We start from the raw sequence: 19,769 nt of genomic DNA, 5'->3' as shown, positions 1-19,769 counted from the left end.
ATAAAAGTTAACAAAGAAGAAACTAATTAGGTAAATGTTTGTTTAATCCCAAGAAATATTCATTCTAAAAAGTTTTTACATGATAAAAACAAAAAGATGAGCTTCATTAAAAAGTAAAACCATAGTTTCATTTTGTGTTTCAGTTTTAAAGTTTAGATTCTCTGCTGTGAAAAAATGAGGTAATTAGTATTGTTATTTTTCTCCTTACCCTCAAGGTCTACATAGCCCTTATATAGATACTTTTCAAATCATGATCCTCCTAACTCTGTGCTTTTATTCTATATTTAAGTAGTTTTAATGCTCTACCAGTTTTTTAACAGTAGTCTTGTTGTTCCTGAACTTTCTTTTATTTTTGGGCCCTGCAGCACTGCTTGCAGGATCTTACTTCCTCCACAAGGGATTGAACCCAGGTCATTACAGTGAAAGCACCGAATCCTAACTACTGGACTGCCACGGAATCCCCTGAGCATTCTTTTTTGATTTGTCATTTGGTTGGTTAAATTTCATCACCAGGATTTTTGTTTTTCTAAGAAAGGTTCATGATTACTGTATTTGCTGATTTTTTTTCTCATATCTGAGAATTTCTGTTACCTTTTAAATTTAACAGATATTTGTGTGGGTAAAATATGCTTAATTTATGAGCATTCCCCCCACCTCCACCTCCACCCCAAGTTTGTAAGGAGTGGGTTTTTTTTTTTTCCAGTGACTTGCTTTTTCTGCTTGGATGCCTAAAGAATTCTCTTTCATTATTCTTGATTTGTGTTCAAGTTTGCCATTTTCCTTAGACTATATCATATACCCTTTTCCCTTTTTTTGGTCATGCCCTGTGGTGTGCAGCAATTTTTCCTTCATTTTGGAAATTTTTTCCTCTGTGAAATTCCTGGATATTTCTAATGTTTCCTTTGGTGGTCTTCATCCTTGTATTGGAAACTTTTTTGTCTTTTGTATTTATCATCTTATAATGTAGGAAATCAGTCCTGAATATTTATTGGAAGGACCGATGTTGAAGCTGAAACTCCAATACTTTGGCCACCTGATGTGAAAAATTGATTCTTTGGAAAAGACCCTGATGCTAGGGAAGATTGAAGGCGGGAGGAGAAGGGGACAACAGAGGATGAGATGGTTGGCTGGCATCATTGACTCAATGGACATGAGTTTTTGAGTAAACTCCCGGAGTTGGTGATAGAGAGGTCTGGCATGCTGCAGTTCATGGGGTTGCAAAAAGTTGGACACGACTGAGCAACTCAACTGAACTGAACTGAATGTTAAAATATTTTGTCTTTTGCTCTATGCTCACATTTGTTTTCTAAGTCTTTACTCCAAATTGCCAATTTGATTTTTGTCTAATGAGTTTCTTGCTTCTAATTTATTATGTCTGCACTACTGTCACTTTATTTCCTTAGCAATGCATCTCATTTTGTCTTTGAGCCTTTTTTTTCCATATAGGATCTTTATTCTTAAAAATAAATCTATCTTGTGTATAGAGAATCTGTTTCTGTTATGTGGCTAATGTTTTCTTCCAAACTGAATTCTTTAGTCACTTTCTTTTTTTTTTTTCTGGGGTATATTTAAATAGTTGTATTGCTATTTCTTGATATACTGCTCATACTTAACTTGGCAACTGTGTTCAAATCTGCTTGCTCTGATAATTCTCTTTGACACACTTTCTATCTTGGTATTTGTTGTTGTTGCTCAGTTGTGTTCAACTCTTTGCGACCCCATGGATTGCAGCACACCAGGCTTCCCTGTCCTTCACCATCTCCCAGAGCTTACTCAAACTCATGTCCATTGAGTGGTGATAGTTGGTGATGCCATCCAACCATCTTATTGCTCCATTGTCCCCTTCTTCTCCAGACTTCAGTCTTTCCCAGCATCAGGGTCTTTTCCAGTGAGTCAGCTCTTCACATCAGGTGGGCAAAGTATTGGAGCTTCAGCCTCAGCATCAGTCCCTCCAATGAATATTTGCAATTGATTTCCTTTACAATTGACTGGTTTAATCTTCTTGCTGTCCAAGGGATTCTCAAGAGTCTTCTCCAACACCACAGTTCAAAACCATCAATTCTTCGGCACTCAGCCTTCTGTATGGTCCAGCTGTCACATCCGTATGTGACTACTGGAAAAACCATAGCTTTGACTTTACAGACCTTTGTCAGCAAAGTAATGTCTCTGCTTTTTAATACGCTGTCTAGGTTGGTCATAGCTTTTCTTCCAAGGAGCAAGCGTCTTTTAATTTCATGGCTGCAGTCACCACCTACAGTGATTTTTGGAGCCCAAGAAAATAAAGTCTGTCACTGTTTCCACTGTTTCCCCATCTGTTTGCCATGAAGTGATAGGATCGGATGCCATGGTCTTGGTTTTCTGAATGTTGAGTTTTAAACCAGCTTTTTCACTCTCCTCTTTCACCTCATCAAGAGGCTCTTTAGTTCCTCTTTGCTTTCTGCCATAAGGTTAGTGACATCTCCATATCTGGGGGCTTCCCAGCTAGTGGTAAAGAATCCGCCTGCCAATTACAAAGGAGATGTAAGAGACACTGGTTCGATCCCTGGGTCGGCAATCCACTCTAGTATTCTTGCCTGGAGAATCCCCTGGACAGAGGAGCCTGGTGGGCTACAGTCCATAAGGTCACACAGAGTTGACATGACTGAAGCAACTTAGCATGCACACATGCACATCTGCATATCTGAGGTTATTGGTATTTCTCCTGGCAATCTTGATATTACTACTCTGTTTCTCCCACCTAAAATTTGATTTCTATGTATTGTGTTCTCACAACTTCTTTCTAGCTTGAGGCATGAGGGTGGTGAAAGAATAGATATCTGCTCAGGCTAAGGTCCTTGCTTGTAGGCCTGGACTCTGACCTCTCTCTTGGTGAGATCCAATTACTGATCTGATATCAAGACCTACTTACCTAGCCAAGGATATATCTCACTACTGCAGATTTTGACTACCACTGAGCTCTGTTAGAGCTCTGTTAGGCAAACCCTGGTGATCCTCTTTACCTTTACTGATGGTCCTGTAAAGAATTTTTCTTATAATGGTTTTGCTCTTTGACTTCTGTTCTGCTTCTTACTTGCTCATTCTTCCTTTTTCCAAATTCTAAAGTTATTAGTGAGACTTCTCAAGATTTTGTTAGTTAACCTTCTTTCCTCAGTATTGTTTTTTGGATGTAGAGACAAGGCTTAGAGACAGTCCCTTGCTAGCATATATAATGCTTTTGTGCAAATTAGAAAATAGTGCCCTTTCCTGGAGGCCAGTACTTATTGCCAAGTGGGATACAGGTTGGCTTTCATTCCCAATTCATCTTTTCAGCTAAGCAAGCTTGAGCAGAATAACCTGCCCACTCACACTCATTGTGTTTTTTAGGAAATGGACCTCATCTGACTGGAATCTTCTGTTTCTTGCTTTGACTGTCATTTTCAAAGTATATGATGTTATTTTATATCCTTTTGTTATTAGGTTGTAAGTATAGAATTTTGGGCAATTTAATTTTTTCCTTTTGTTGTATAATTGTGATCCTGTTTTACCTGGAATCTTTATTTAATAAGAGATTCTCCATCATGTGTTTTCAAATTGAATCTAATGAAGCATATTTTTAAAACAATCTTTGATTTAAGGAAAGTATATATTCTTTAATTCAGTTCAGTCGCTCTGTTGTGTCCGACTCTTTGAGACCCCATGGACTGCAGCATGCCGATGCTGTAAAAAAAATTTGGTATTGTAGGAAACAGACTCCAATGTTAGATGATGAGCTTTCATTTTTTGATTGTTAAGTGTATTTCATTTTCATGAAAATATGTCTTTTCGATATTGTTTAAAAGTTGATTAAAACATCTTTTTCAACATTGCTTTAGGAATATCTGATTTTAATCTTCGTGTTGCATTGCAAACACTTTTGAAAGAGTACTGTGAGGTGTGTAAATCTCCCAAAGAGAACAAATTTTGTAGTTTTCTGCAGACATCTAAGGTTCGACCTCGGAAGAAAGCAAGAAAGTACCTGTATGCAGTAGGTGAGAACCTTTTAAAAAGTGATATAAATTATCTTTATTTTCAGGATCAAAACCTTTGAAATTTTTGTTGTCATTAAACATGTGAGAATATGCAAGTATGTCAAATAGTCATATTTAATTTCACATACAGGCTGCAGATTTAGAAATTGCATTCATATAGTATAGTGGACACATCTAAGAATAAAGATATTTATTTGATGTCTATTATTTGGTGATTTGAATCTTTGAGTTCTTAGATACCCAATTATTATCAAATAACTGCCTAAGATATACTGCTTTAAAAATTAATATTTGAATTCTAGTGAGAAATAGGAAAATAAATCTCAAACGTATTAACTATTCACAGCGTCTGAGATGGTCTTTAGGGGTAACAGGAACTAGTGGTCTCCAAAGTGTGGAGATACAGGATAATCCAAAGGAATAGTGTATGGACATTTTTTTGAACTGTGGTGTTGGAGAAGACTCTTGAGAGTCCCTTATACTGCAAGGAGATCCAACCAGTCCATTCTAAAGGAGATCAATCCTGGGTGTTCATTGGAAGGACTGATGCTAAAGCTGAAACTGCAATACTTTGGCCGCCTCATGCGATGAGTTGACTCACTGGAAAAGACTCTGATGCTGGGAAAGGTTGGGGGTGGGAGGAGAAGGGAATGACAGAGAATGAGATGGCTGGATGGCATTACCGACTCTGTGGACATGAGTTTGAGTGTACTCCGGGAGTTGGTGATGGACAGGGAGGCCTGGTGTGCTGTGATTTATGGGGTCGCAGAGAGTCGGACACGACTGAGCGACTGAACTGAATTGAACTGAGTGTAGTTTTTTGGCCATGCTGTACAGCTTGAGTGATCTTAGTTCTCTGACTAGGAATTTAACCTGGGCCACCCCAGTGAAAGCAAAGAGTCTGACCCACTGGACTGCCAGGGAATGTCCTCTATTAAAAAATATACTTAAAATAGAATTTAAAATATTGATATATATCAACAAATTGTCCAGATTTATATACATAATATAATTTATATATAAGAAATTTATGTATAACATATAGTATGTATGTCACTGCATGTGTAATTTTATATATGCTATAACATATAAATGTATAATTTTTGAGTGCTCATTAATCTTTTTTATAAAGGGATGTACAGTTAAACAAAGATTTCAACCCTCACTAGTTTTTATTTGAAAAAGATATTAATAGGGACTTCCCTGCTGGTCCAGTGATTAAGAATCCACCTTGCACTACAGGGAACACAGGTTCGGTCTCTGGGTGGGGAAGTAAGATCCCATATGCTACAGAGCAACTAAGTTTGCACACTGCAACTGCTTATCCCACAAGCTCCAGAGCCCACGTGCCACAACCACTAAGCTCTCAAGCTGCAAATACTGAGCCCAGGCTCTACAACTAGAGTCTGTGTGACTCAGTGAAAGATCTCTTGTGACACAACTAAGACTCAGTGCATGGATAGAAATCACAATGAAACTTCCTAACTAGACAGATAACAAGTTCCTAAATTTACATTTTATCTAATATTTAGTTATGACCAGGACCAGGAGGTAAGAATATTGTGGTTGAACTCATTGCATTTAAGCCATCATCTTTTAGGACTTGGTACATTTAAGAATAATAGATGTGCATCTGACAGACGCTAAAGTATGTATTCCTTACTATGCAGTAGTTATATTGAAAATCTAGATGTAGAGGGCTAGATTTTTCTTGTTACTACCATGTCCATATTTAGCAGTAAGGGATTTGCTGTGTACCTGCTTTCCTTTCTTTATTCAGGTGGATATACTCGATTGCAGGGGGGTCGTTGGAGTGACAGCAGAGCCCTCAGTTGTGTAGAACGTTTTGACACCTTTAGCCAGTACTGGACCACTGTATCTTCACTTCATCAGGCTCGATGTGGACTGGGAGTAGCAGTTCTGGGAGGAATGGTCTACGCAATTGGAGGTAATAATGAAAATGTCTTATTTCCATTTTTAAACTATAACTCTTAAGTTGACTACATTCTTAAATGCCTTATATATTTTGTTGGATACTCTGGAGTATATATAGATATAGTTGTGCTTATGCTGTAAAGAGCAATATTGCATAGGAACCTGGAATGTTAGGTCCATGAATCAAGGCAAATTGGAAGTGGTCGAAGAGGAGATGGCAAGAGTGAATGTTGACATTTTAGGAATCAGCGAACTACGATGGACTGTAATGGGTGAATTTGACCTATTATAATCTAATACTGACCATTGTATCTACTACTGTGGGCAGGAATCTCTTAGAAGAAATGGAGTAGCTGTCATAGTCAACAAAAGAGTCCAAAATGCAGTAGTTGGGTCTTTGAAATGGTGGCGCCGACAGCGGGAAGATGGCTGCTCGGCTGCGGAGGCATCTAAGCAGCCCCAGGGTGACTTCTGTGATGGGGCTAAGAAAGCGATTGATGAACCTTCTTTTACGACTTCCATGGAGTGGGACACGCAGGTGGTGAAAGGGTCTGCGCCGGTTGGCCCCTCAGGGCTGGGGCTGGAGGAGCTGCCGTCCTGCCCGCGGCTGCTGCGATGCCTGCAGCCCGAGAGGTGCGCTGTGTTCCAGCGCGCGCGGTGCCACGCAGTGCTCGCTGACTCTGTGCACCTCGCCTGGGACCTGTCGCGGTCCCTCGGGGCCGTGGTCTTCTCCAGAGTCACAAATAATGTAGTTTTGGAGGCTCCGTTCCTAGTTGGCATTGAAGGTTCTCTCAAAGGCAGCACTTAACAACCTTTTATTCTGTAGTTCCTGTGAGATTCCCATTGGTTTCCACCTGTATTCTACCCATGCTGCTCTGGCTGCCTTGAGAGGCCACTTCTGCCTTTCCAGTGACAAAATGGTGTGCTACCTCTTAAAAACAAAAGCCATAGTAAATGCATCTGAGATGGATAGCCACATTGTCCCTCTACCAGAAAAGGTTGCAGAGCTGAAAGAGAAGATAATGCTAACACATACTCGCTTAAATTCACTCATGAAAATTCTGAAGGAAGTGCCTCCTGACCAGTCCAAGCTAACAAACTAATTCAGAATCAGAGGTTGAGTATCAGAGGCAGGCCTTATTGCTGTCTTCAACAACAAGTGCTGTTTGGTCACTTCTCAAGAAACATCAGCTTCAAGAATGGACAGGAAATGTGGTTTATGTTTACCTCTAGACTGATTTTTCCAAGTGATTTGTGAAGCTGTTTCTAGAAGATGAGAAACAGGAAACTTCTGTCCAGGTTTCATAGCTATTTGTCTTAATTTTGGCTTCTTATCAATTTCATAATATTTATTTTTGGAAACATTCTGATTGCAAATTTAGGAATTAAGAGCCAATGTCCCATGAATGCTCTGATCTAAAGATGCATGAGTGGCCTGAAAATAGAGTTGTACTTCTGTTAATTAACTATTATTCCTACATGGAGCAATTGTCATATGAATACTGAGAAATCATTTTTTTTCTTACATGAAATACAGGTACATATATATTTTGTAGGTAATGTTCAACAAGTTTACTCCATAATATATTTATCTTTACCTTTTCAGTTTACAACTAGTAATAACAGGATAGTAATGAAAGGAATGATAAAAACACCAAATATTCACTGAATGCTCTTTTCTCATTATTTTGCTTTAGGTAGCACTGTGGTTCAATAGCTTATCATATTATTCACTTTTAATAAATAGCTATAAAATATTAGGCTAGCTGCTAGAAATAAGCAAAAATCACTATTCTGTATCTTTGGAGCTTATAATCTAGTTAGAGATGGACATTCAAATAACCACATGAAGGCATTTAAAATTACAACTGTAATAAGGGTTTTGAAGAAAAGGGACATAGAGAAATAAACACATATAGCAGGTAAATGACCCGGTTTGGGGGTCAGGGAAGGTCTTTCTGTTGAAGTGTTTCAGCAGTAGTCTGAAAGATTAGTAGGAGTTAATAAGCTGATAGAGGGAACGGCTTATATGAAGGCCCTGTGAGGCCCGTAAAAAGGCATGTAGGAGTTGTAATAGTGTCCAGAAACCAGAGGCTGCAAAGCCTTATTGGCCTCCTAAAGGATATTTGTTTTTATCCCAACAACAATGAAAAGCTCTTGGAAGAATTTTAAAGGAGGAAGCCTATGACAGGATCAAATTTTCAGAATCTCATTATGGTAGTCCTGTGAAGTATGGGTGAGAAGGAGGCAAGCAGACCTAGAGGGGTTGGCACTAGTGTAGTCAAGAGATACAGCCAAGGGGTGGTGTGCAGACAGGGTAACATGGTTCAGACGTGGCTAGTAGATTTAATAGCAAGTTCTTTCCCTTTTTGACTGCATAAAAGATATTTTCCTTTAAAAATATTTGAGAGAGAAAATTCCGACTTGCTTTATCCTTTACAGTTTGCAAAATCTGGTTAAGTAAGGAGGAAGTCTCTGGCAACAGTACTAGAAAAGCTCTATTCCTGAAGAATGAGACCCAGTAATAGTCTCTATTGAATCATCCTGGGGTTTGTACTGTGTATGGTATGTCTACCTCAACATATATTATCTAGGTTAAGCTCATCTTATGTAGCTGTTTTCCTTAACTTTGGATTTGCTGTACTGGTAAACTTTCAATGGGAAATTAAATGCTTGGATTTGACATCTAAAAAAAAACAAAAAAACAAAATGCAGTACTTGGATGCAATCTCAAAAACAACAGAATGATCTCTGTCATTTGTCAAATGTTCGTTTGACAACATTGTCAAATGTTCGTTTCCAAGGCAAACCATTCAGTTTCACGGTAATATAAGTCTATGCTCTGACCAGTAATGCTGAAGAAGCTGAAGTTGAACGGTTCTATGAAGACCTACAAGACCTTCTAGAACTAACACCCAAAGAAGGTGTCTTTTTCATTATAGGGGACTGGAATGCAAAAGTAAGAAGTCAAGAAACACCTGGAGTAACAGGCAAATTTCCCCTTGGAGTACGGAATGAAGCAGGGCAAAGGCTAATAGAGTTTTGCCAAGAGAACGCACTGGTCATAGCAAACACCCTCTCTTCCAACAACACAAGAGACTCTACACATGACATCACCAGATGGTCAACACCGAAATCAGATTGATTATATTCTTTGCAGCTGAAGATGGAGAAGCTCTATACAGTCAGCAAAAACAAGACCAGGAGCTGACAGTGGCTCAGATCATGAACTCATTATTGCCAAATTCAGACTTAAATTGAAGAAAGTAGGGAAAACCACTAGACCAGGTATGACCTAAATCAAATCCCTTATGGTTATACAGTGGAAGTGAGAAATAGATTTAAGGGACTAGATCTGATAGACCAGTGCCTGAAGAACTATGGATGGAGGTTGGTGACATTGTACAGGAGGCAGTGATCAAGACCATCCCCAAGAAAAAGAAATGCAAAAAAGCAAAATGGCTGTCTGAGGAGACCTTACAAATAGCTGTGAAAAGAAGAGAAGTGAAAAGCAAAGGAGAAAAGGAAAGACATATTCAACTGAATGCAGAGTTCCAAAGAATAGCAAGGAGAGATAGAAAGCCTTCCTCAGTGATCAGTACAAAGAAATAGAGGGAAAAAATTGAATGGGAAAGACTAGAGATCTCTTCAAGAAAATCAGAGATACCAAGGGAACATTTCATGCAAAGATGGGCTCAATAAAGGACAGAAATGGTATGGATCTAACAGAAGCAGAAGATATTAAGAAGAGGTGGCAAGAATACAAGAAGAACTGTTCAAAATGATCTTCATGACCCAGATAATCACGATGGTGTGATCACTCACCTAGAGCCAGACATCCTGGAATGTGAAGTCAAGTGGGCCTTAGGAAGCATCACTACAAACAAAGCTAGTGGAGGTAATGGAATTCCAGTTGAGCTATTTCAGATCCTAAAAGAGGATGCTGTGAAAGTGCTGCACTCAATATGTCAGCAAATTTGGAAACCTCAGCAGTGGCCACAGGACTTGAAAAGGTCAGTTTTCATTCCAATCCCAAAGAAGGGCAATGCCAAAGAATGTTCAAATTACTGCACAATTGCACTCATCTCACACGCTAGTAAAGTAATGCTCAAGCATGAATTTCCAGATGTTCAAGCTGGATTTAGAAAAGGCAGAGGAACCAGAGATCAAATTGCCAACATCTACTGGATCATCAAAAAAGCACGAGAGTTCCAGATGTTTCTCTTTGGCTTTATTGACTATGCCAAAGCCTTTGACTGTGTGGATCACAACAAACTGGAAAATTCTGAAAGAGATGAAATTACCAGACCACCTGACCTGCCTCTTGAGAAATCTGTATATAGGTCAGGAACCAACAGTTAGAACTGGACATGGAACAACAGACTGTTTCCAAATTGGGAAAGGAGTCCATCAAGGCTGTATATTGTCACCCTGCTTATTTAACTTATATGCAGAGTACATCATGAGACACGCTGGGGTGGATGAAGCCCAAGCTGAAATCAAGATTGCCGGGAGAAATTTCAATAACCTCGGATATGCAGATGGCACCACCCTTATGGCAGAAAGTGAAGAAGAACTAAAGAGCCTCTTGATGAAGGTGAAAGAGGAGAGTGAAAAAGTTGGCTTAAAGCTCAACATTCAGAAAACTGAGGTCATAGTATCTGGTCCCATCACTTCATGGCAAATAGATGGGGAAACAGTGGAAACAGCATCAGACTTTACTTTTTGGGGCTCCAAAATCACTGCAGATGCTGATTGCAGCCATGAAGTTAAAAGACGCTTACTCCTTGGAAGGAATGGTATGACCAACCTAGACAGCGTGTTAAAAAGCAGAGACATTATTTTGTCAACAAAGGTCCATCTCGTCAAGGCTATGGTTTTTCCAGTGGTCATGTATGGATGTGAGAGTTGGACTGTGAAGAAAGCTGAGCACTGAAGAATAGATGCTTTTGAACTGTGGTGTTGGAGAAGACTTTTGAGAGTCCTTGGACTGCAAGGAGATCCAACCAGTCGATCCTAGAGGACATCAGTCCTGAGTGTTCATTGGAAGGACTGATGTTGAAGCTGAAACTCCAGTACTTTGGCCACCTGATGTGAAGAGCTGACTCATTTGAAAAGACCCTGATGCTGGGAAAGATTGAGGGCAGAAGGAGAAGGGGACGACAGAGGATGAAATGGTTGGATGGCATCACCAACTCAATGGGTATGAGTTTGAGTAAACTCTCGGACTTGGTGATGGACAGGGAGGCCTGGCATGCTGTGGTCCATGGGTTCGTAATGAGTCGGACACGACTGAATGACTGAGCTGAATTGAATTGAATAAACATTTGTTAAATGAATGAAAGAAAAAGGAAGCAGGACTTGCCTGGTAGTCCAGTGGTTAAGAATCTGCCTGTTAATTCAGGGGACATGAGTTCAATCCTTGATCCAGGAAGATCCTACATGCTGCAGAGCAGCTAAGCCCATGCACCACCACTACTGAGCCAGCAACAAAGATCAGTTGCAGCCACAAATAAATAAAATTTTAAGAAGAAAAAGGAAATATAAGATATTGAATATTTCATACCAGAGGGACACTGTGATTTGTAACCAGGCAAAAGACTTAGGTTTGGTTTTATGAGAAAACATTCATAAAATGTAGCGTCAAAATTTAGGTCAATGTTTGTGATAAAAAAATTTTAATTGTGAAAGCTGAATTACAAATCTTTTTTTTTTTTGGCTGCTCTCCATGGCCTGTGCAATCCTAGTTCCCTGACCAGGGACTGAACCTGCACCCCCTGCATTGCCAAGCAGAATCTTAATCTCTTTATTGCCGGGGAAATCCCCTTATGAGTCATTTTAAATTAACCAATTTTCTGGACAGTGGCATGTGCAAAAACCATGTCAGCTAGACATTGGGACTTATTTCTTAATTAAAATCACTGTTTCTAAAACTGTTATGGATTCTAAAATGATTAATGAATAAAATTAAATAAAAGGGAATTTGAATGTGGGAGAGAAACAATTATCAGAGAAGGATCTGAAGAGAAATAAATGCTAACACTTTTGATATCAAGATTTATTTTCAAGTAATTTCTCTTTATAGCAGCCAGTCTTTTTGGATCATCTCTAACTCTTACAGCCAGTTTTCCCATTTATTTCTGTGGGTCATTCTCAAATACTGAAAGTTGTATATCAAAAATCTTACTATTATTTTCCAATTATGACATTGTCAAATTAAAATGAGAGATATTAAATAATATTTGATTATTATTTTTTGGAGAAAGCAATCATCAATCAAAAACTGTTTATTAAATCAATAAATGTCATGGTGCATCTGAATATTCTAGCAAAGAAATTAGAGTTTTGAACAATAACCTCTTGTCAGTATAAAGACTATAAGTCTGTATAATCTTTGGCTGAAACTCTCATGGTTTTTGGAAGTTGCGTCACATGAACTCTCTCGTGTTTAATGTAGGGTCACAGTGTCCTGTGTGACCCTTCCATGTATATGTATCCCTTTCCTGATACCACAGAAGTATAAATGGGAGCCTTTCAAAACTGCCATGACTTTACTGGCTGTTATTACTGTCTTAACATATTAACTTAAAATATAATTTTTAAATAATTTTTTGTTATCAAAGTAATTCAGACTTGCTACAGAAAATTTTGCTGAAACTGAGGCATATGAAAAAGAAAATAAAAATCACCCATAGAATAATAATACCACCAAGAGATAATCACAGTTAGCAGTTTATTTCCTTCTAGTTATATATGTATCTGGGTTACTATTCTAAGTATCATATTTTAAAATTAAGATGTAATTCACGTATCATAAAATTCTCCATTGAGAGTGTTAAGTTCAGTGGTTTTGGTATATTCACAAAATTGTGCAACCATCACCACTAATATCAGGACATTTTTACCACTGCAAAAGCCACTGTTTATCAATTAAGGAAAACCTTATATGCGTATAGGGAACTATTTACTAGCCATGTTACCAGACTCTAGGTCAACATTGTAATCAGGTCTTTCTAAGAATAGGCAGTTTTAGGCCTGCTCTGTTAACTGTTTTCTGTACAGTAAGTTTTGTATACATTCAAGATTGTAGGCCCTCATAAAATTATATGTGCTGAAAATACCTTTTCCTACTCTTCTGCTTCATCTTTTACTCTCTTTATGATATATTTTGGTAAATGAATGTTTTTAATTTTAATGTAGCCAACTCTATTATAATTTTCCCTTTATGGTTAGTGTTTCTTATATCTTTTTAAAGAAATCCTTGTCTACTCGAAAGTCATGAAATATATACCTTTATTAATTTTTAAAAATTTTATAGTTTTTCCATTTACATTTAGGTCTGTAATTCACCTGTACCTGAATTTTATAGATCATATTAGTAAGGAACTAGTTTCATTTTCCCCATATATATATGTAAAAACAATTCCCAGCATTTTTGTTTACCTGTTGCTCTGCTGTGCAAACTATCTCATATACCTAGTAATCATATATGCATGGATCTAATTCTAGAATTTCATTTCTATTCCATTGATCTGTCTATTCCTGTCTTGTTATAGCTGTACTTTAAGTCTGATAGGCTTATTTAATAGGGAATTTTCTCTCTCCTTAGTATTCTTTTTGGGAGTGCTTGGCTATTCTACCTCTTTTATACTTCATATAAAATTCAGAATTAGTTCATCAAATCTATTTTTTAAAATAATACTGCATGAGTCTACTTACATGAGATACTTGGAGTAGTCAGAATCAGTAAAACAGAAAGTACAGTGTGTTTGCTAGGGGAGGAGAGAATGGGGAGTTACTGTTTAGTAGGTATAGAGTTCAGTTTTACAAGATGAAAAGAATTATGGGGATGGCTGGTTGTGACAGCTGTATATCAATGTGAATGTGTTTAACATCACTGAACTATATTCTTAAAAATAGTTAAGATGATAAATTTTATGTTATGTATATTTTAATACAATAAAAAGAAAGAGGTTTCTTAAAAATTGCATTTCTTTAAATATGTAAATAATTTTGGGAATAATCATCTTTACATTGACACTTATAATTCATCAGCATGATACATCTCTTGATTTATTTATATATTGCTTAATTTAAAAATTTATCTAAATAAAATTTATAAATTATATCCATAAAGGTCTTATATTGGGTTGACCAAAAGTTCATTTGGGTTTTTCCATAACAGCTTACAGATAAAGCTGAACAAACTTTTGGGCCAAGCCAAACACAATCTTTGGTTGCATTAACTTCTTCTAGGTATATTATATTTTTAAAGTCTATTTTTAAGTGCTATTTACAATTTTTTTTTTCATTTTCTGTTTGTTGTTAGATAAGCGTTGCATTAAAACTCAAATTGTAGCAGAGCCTGCTATCTAAACTATGAAAACATAGAAGTTTCAAAATGCAAACTTTATCCCTCAAAATTACATGGATTGTTTGGGTGGTAGAATTATAAACAGGTAATAGTCTACTTTGCTTAATTAAGTAGACATTGATAAATGACAGTGCTATGATTCAAAATAACACATGGTGGGCAAATAAATTTTAATGAAGAGTATAAAATAGTTGAATAGTTGAATTCTGACAACACAGAATGCTATTGAATATTGTATTGTGGTTTTAGGCTATTAACATTATTAATTCTTCTCATATGTGTCCCTTATTTGACTTAGGTGAAAAGGATTCAATGATTTTTGACTGTACTGAATGTTATGATCCAGTTACTAAACAGTGGACGACTGTAGCTTCAATGAATCACCCCCGCTGTGGCTTGGGAGTGTGTGTATGTTATGGGGCTATCTATGCTTTGGGTAATTATTCTCTCCAATTTAAAGATATCTAATATTATTTAAATTCTTAATCAAATTCTGCTTACTTTAGAAATTTTCCTTCCTTCCTGTAAGAAACTTGTGTCTCTTCAGTTTTAAAAGTTCTTATTCTCAAAATTATATTACTTGGGAAATACTGTCAAGTATGGAACTCTTAGAAGGAGATGGGGATAAAATACAGATGACATGTCTATAGGAGCATTTTAGCTGACTTGTTAAATGTCATGATTAGGATGACTGTTCTAAATATGCAGATATTATTTTTAAAAATAGTTTTGCAAAATATTGTATTTCCTATGCAATAGATTGAAGTTTGGGGGTTTGTTTTGTTTGTTAAAGTCTCTAGTGAAACCTAGGCAGAGAGTTGAAAGATCCAAGTTCTGATTACAATCAAATTCTACCTTTTCTTATAATCTTGGACAGAGAACCTCTCTGGTCCATATGATAATCATCTATAATATAAAGTTGTCAGATTAGATGTTTTCTAAGGTGCTTTACATAAATAAGTTTCCTTTATTCAGGAAATAAGATTTTTTATTTGGTTTCAGGTGGTTGGGTTGGAGCTGAGATAGGGAACACTGTTGAACGATTTGATCCTGACGAAAATAAATGGGAAGTAGTTGGCAACATGGCTGTGTCACGGTACTACTTTGGGTGTTGTGAAATGCAAGGTAATTGCTTCATAAAATCTTTTTCCTGAAAATGTATTTTTTAAACAACTGTTTGAGCTTGAGGCTTTATTTTCACAAAAGTGTATTTTATGCCTGTTTGGTTCAGGCGCTCAGTTGTGTGTGACTGTTTGCAACCCCGTGGACTGCAGCACACCAGGCTTCCCTGTCCATCATCAACTCCTGGAGCTTGCTGAAACTCTTGCCTGTTAGTTTTGAATAATTGACACTTAACAGTGTGGAGGTTTTGCTTCTTATCTCTTATATTTTTAAACCTCTTATATCTTTATTTCTGTATTACCAAAATAAGATTTTTTTTCCAAAATAAAGCTAAAATTAAAATTTCCAGATGGGCAAAGATACCTAATTAGCAAAATAAGCATTTGAACTGTTATCCATTATTGTCATTTTCTCTCCCTTGTACGCCTTAGGGCTTCCCTGATGGCTCAATTGGTAGAGAATCTGCCTGCAATGCAGGAGACCCGGGTTCGATCCCTGGGTCAGGAAGATTCCCTGGAAGAGGGCATGGCAACCCACTCCAGTATCCTTGCCTGGAGCATTTCATGAACAGAGGAGCCTGGCACGGGGTTGCAAAGAGTTGGACATGACTGAGCAACTAACACTTTAACCTTCAAGCATTTCTAAGTAGGGAGAGATTATAAAAAACAATCTTTATGGTGTCATAGATTTCTTCAGTGTTTTTTTTAAATAGGGTACATTGTAATTCAGTATACACACGTGCTATCACAGATTTGAAAAATGTACTACATATTTAAATGGTATACAGACATTTATTAATTGTCTACTGTACACTGATAGGTAATTAATAAGCACTCTCAAGTAAAACCTGATTCTCTGTTCAGAATTGGGGAACACATTTATATGTACCTGTAAGCTTCCCCGATGCCTCAGCAGGTAAAGAATCTGCCTGCAATGCAGGAGACACAGGTTCAATCCCTGGGTCGGAAAGACCCCCTGGAAAAGGAAATTGCAACCCACTCCCATATCCTTGCCTGAAAAACCCCATGGAAGAGGAGCCTGGCGGGCTACAGTCCAAAGGGTTGCAAAGAGTCAAATATGACTGAGCGAATAAGCAAGCAAGCAGTATACTGAGAGGTACTTAATAAGCACTCTAGAATGAAACCTAATACTCTGTCCAGATTTGGGGAACATGTTTGTATGTAGCTGTAGAGTAGGAAGCAGTCTGCCATTGTTATGTGACAACTCAGGTGCTCCATTCCTAGCTCAAGTTCTTTCTGCCTCTGAGTACCTTCTCAGATTTCTGCTGGCATCTAAATGCTCAAATTACATGGTGTAGACTATGTTCTATTATTTAATATTATAATGTTCTCTAGTTGTTTTATATTTATTTTTATCTTCTCATCTGAAATCATAGAGCTGGAGAGGCATCTTGAATATTATCTATTTCAACCCCTTTATTTTTAGATGAGGAAGCTGAAGATCAGGAGGCTGTGAGTTGTCTTTTGTCATAGTTGGTTTCTAGTAAAGTTGAAGCTTGAACCCAAGTTTACTAACATTTAGCTTATGTTTCTTAAAATGCCATTCCGTAAAACTTACAACTTTAGAACTCTAGGAACAACAGTAAGCACTCAAAAAGTAATTGTTGATTGTCAGAATCTTTAGTTGCAAATCAAATTTAATAAGAAACTCTGAATTACAGTCTGCTGTACTGTATCTAATACCTTAATCTAGCCATGAACTATTCTAATTTAAATTTAATTCTCTATTTTACGTACATTTGAGCAAAATTTAGGTTGTCACCAAACAGGGTTATGTCATTCCCAGTTTAAGTGTATGACTGTTTTTAAGAGGGGGAAATCCCTCTCCTCTTCCTTTTTTACTTGTATACGATAGCAGTGGATCTGGAACTTGAGATCATTAAGCAAACAATAAGATTGGAAATCCTTGTCTGACAGATTGTTTTGTTATAGCATCATTCAGTTCTTTGAAAATTCAGTGCCACTTTAAATTCGTACCGCTAATTCTTTGTAATATGCTTAAATGAGAGCTGTGATAAACTGGACAGAAGTCAATTCTCTCTCTTGAAGCCCTGCATTAAGTAAAGTATCAGATAACAAACTTAAATCACATATATCACATTTTATAATTATTTGTATCCTATTTTCTATAGCATCTGAGCAAAAATATTCCATTTTCAGGTTTAATATATGTGGTTGGGGGCATCAGCAATGAAGGAATAGAGCTTCGTTCTTTTGAAGCTTATGATCCACTTTCCAAACGATGGTCTCCACTTCCTCCAATGGGAACTAGAAGAGCATACCTTGGGGTGGCTGCACTCAATGATTGTATCTATGCTATTGGAGGGTGGAATGAGACACAAGATGCTCTTCATACTGTAGAAAAATATTCCTTTGAAGAGGTAGGTTGAATGATTTCAATTGTTTGGTATCCTGTTATTCATGTCTGTAAGATCTGTGGGCTTCCTTTGTGGCTCAGACGGTAAAGAATCTACCTGCAGTGGGGGAGACCTGGGTTCGATCCCTGGGTTGGGAAGATCCTTTGGAGAAGTAAATGGCAACTCACTCCAGTATTCTTGCCTGTAGAGTCCCATGGACAGAGGAGCCTAGGGCCACAAAGTGTTGAACATGATAGAGTGACTTAGCACAAGATCTGTGTTGTTCAGTCGCTAAATCATGTCTGACTTTTTGGGACCCCATTAGATTGTAGCACACCAGGCTTCCCCATCTTTCACCATTTCCTGGAGTTTACTCAAACTCATATCCATTGAGTTGCTGATGCCATTCAACCATCTCATCCTCTGTTGCTCCCTTCTCCTCTTGCCTTCAATAATTCCCAGCATCAGGGTCTTTTCCAATGAGTCGGCTCTTCGCATCAGGTGGCCAAAGTATTGGAGCTTCAGCTTCAACATCAGTCCTTCCAATTAATATTCAGGATTGATTTCCTTTAGGATTGACTGGTTTGATCTCCTGCTGTCCAAGGGACTCTCAAGAGTCTTCTCCAGCACCACAGTTCAAAAGCATCAACTCTTCAGTGCTCAGCCTTCTTTATGGTCCAATGCGCACATCTGTATATTAGTACTGAAAAAAACATTTTTGACTAGACGGAACTTTGCTGGCAAAGTGATGTCTCTGCTTTTTAATACACTGTCTAAGTTTGTCACAGCTTTTCTTACAAGGAACAAGTGACTTTTAATCTATCTGTAATTATGGATTTATCTGTTCTCCTTCCATTCCTGTCAGATTTTGCTTCTCATATTTGTAATCTCTGTTATTAAGTGTGTATACATTTATTATTATGTTTTCTTGTTGAATTGATCTTTTTATAGCCTTGGAATGTTTTTCTTTCTCTATGATAATATCCTTTCCTTGAAGTCTACTTTGTTTTGATACTAATGTAGCCAAGGTATCTCTTGATTAGTATGTGCATTGTGTATCTTTTTTTCCTTCTACTTTAAATCTGTGTCTTTAAAAACTACATGTTTTGTAAAATAGCTGTGATCTGTTTCTCTGTACAGTTTGAAAGTCTATCACTTCTAAGTAGGGTCTTTAGAATTTTTACTATTTATATACAATGTAATTTTATATGTGGGGTTGATTTTTAGACTCTTATTTTGCTGTTTTTCTGTTTGTACAATCCATCCTTTTTTTTTCCTCTCTGTATGTTGATTGTTTTAGTATTCCATTTTATCTCTTTAGTCCAATTAACTATATATCTTCACCTTTTTTCTTAATTATTGCTTTTGGGTTTGCATTGTATATAATAGGCATTTTATTTTTATTTATTATTATTTTTTTTTTTTACAAATTCAACAGTTTATTTTTTCTTTAACAAAATCTTAGCACTTTCTCCCTGTAGCCCCGCTCCATGCCCGAACTGCAAGGGCAGAAGGAGGGGAGCAGAGACCAGGCTATTCACCGTAAAAATATGGAACGCTTCACGAATTTGCGTGTCATCCTTGTGCAGGGGCCATGCTAATCTTCTCTGTATCATTCCAATTTTAGTGTATGTGCTCCCAAAGTGAGCACTATAATAGGCATTTTAAAGTATTACATCTACATTAAAATAATATCATGCCAGTTCACTTTTAATGTAAGAAACTTAAAAAAACATACTTATATTTTCTTCTTCCATCCTTTGTGTTATTGATGTATTGATTTTACTTCTATGTATCTAATAAACCCCACATTATGTTGTTGTTATATTTATTTAAACAATTATATTTAAGATAAATTTTAATGAGAAAATATTTCATAATTGTGTATTCATAACTATCATTTCTAGTTCTGTTCATTGTATAGAATTAAGTTTCTATCTTATAGCATTTTCTC

General features: G+C 37.1%; 1 protein-coding gene, 1 non-coding gene and 1 pseudogene across 6 annotated transcripts in view; 2 read left to right on the top strand and 1 right to left on the bottom strand.

The window, feature by feature from the left end:
- The window catches only part of IPP (intracisternal A particle-promoted polypeptide), a 38,961-nt gene that overhangs the window by 8,826 nt on the left and 10,366 nt on the right, over nucleotides 1–19,769 (top strand). For 4 of the 5 annotated variants that reach the window (XM_088835262.1, XM_055402803.2, XM_055402804.2 and 1 more), the window contains 5 exons: nucleotides 3,852–4,007; nucleotides 5,788–5,955; nucleotides 14,615–14,752; nucleotides 15,319–15,441; nucleotides 17,619–17,839. In XM_088835262.1, the coding sequence (XP_088691388.1) occupies nucleotides 3,852–4,007; nucleotides 5,788–5,955; nucleotides 14,615–14,752; nucleotides 15,319–15,441; nucleotides 17,619–17,839 (806 nt within the window). The remainder of the gene's footprint in view (nucleotides 1–3,851; nucleotides 4,008–5,787; nucleotides 5,956–14,614; nucleotides 14,753–15,318; nucleotides 15,442–17,618; nucleotides 17,840–19,769) is intronic. The other variant, XM_055402805.2, reaches the window with a different exon arrangement.
- LOC129541105 (protein Mis18-beta pseudogene) lies at nucleotides 6,368–8,258 on the top strand (annotated as a pseudogene).
- Nucleotides 19,360–19,466, bottom strand: LOC129541928 (U6 spliceosomal RNA). The gene has a single exon (XR_008682966.1). It is a non-coding gene; the product is annotated as a U6 spliceosomal RNA (small nuclear RNA).

Source organism: Moschus berezovskii, chromosome 4 (assembly GCF_049115385.1).
Source record: "Moschus berezovskii isolate FMDL1 chromosome 4, NW_MosBer_1.0, whole genome shotgun sequence".
Lineage (NCBI taxonomy): Eukaryota > Metazoa > Chordata > Mammalia > Artiodactyla > Moschidae > Moschus > Moschus berezovskii.
This window is presented reverse-complemented; position numbering and strand designations above follow the sequence as displayed.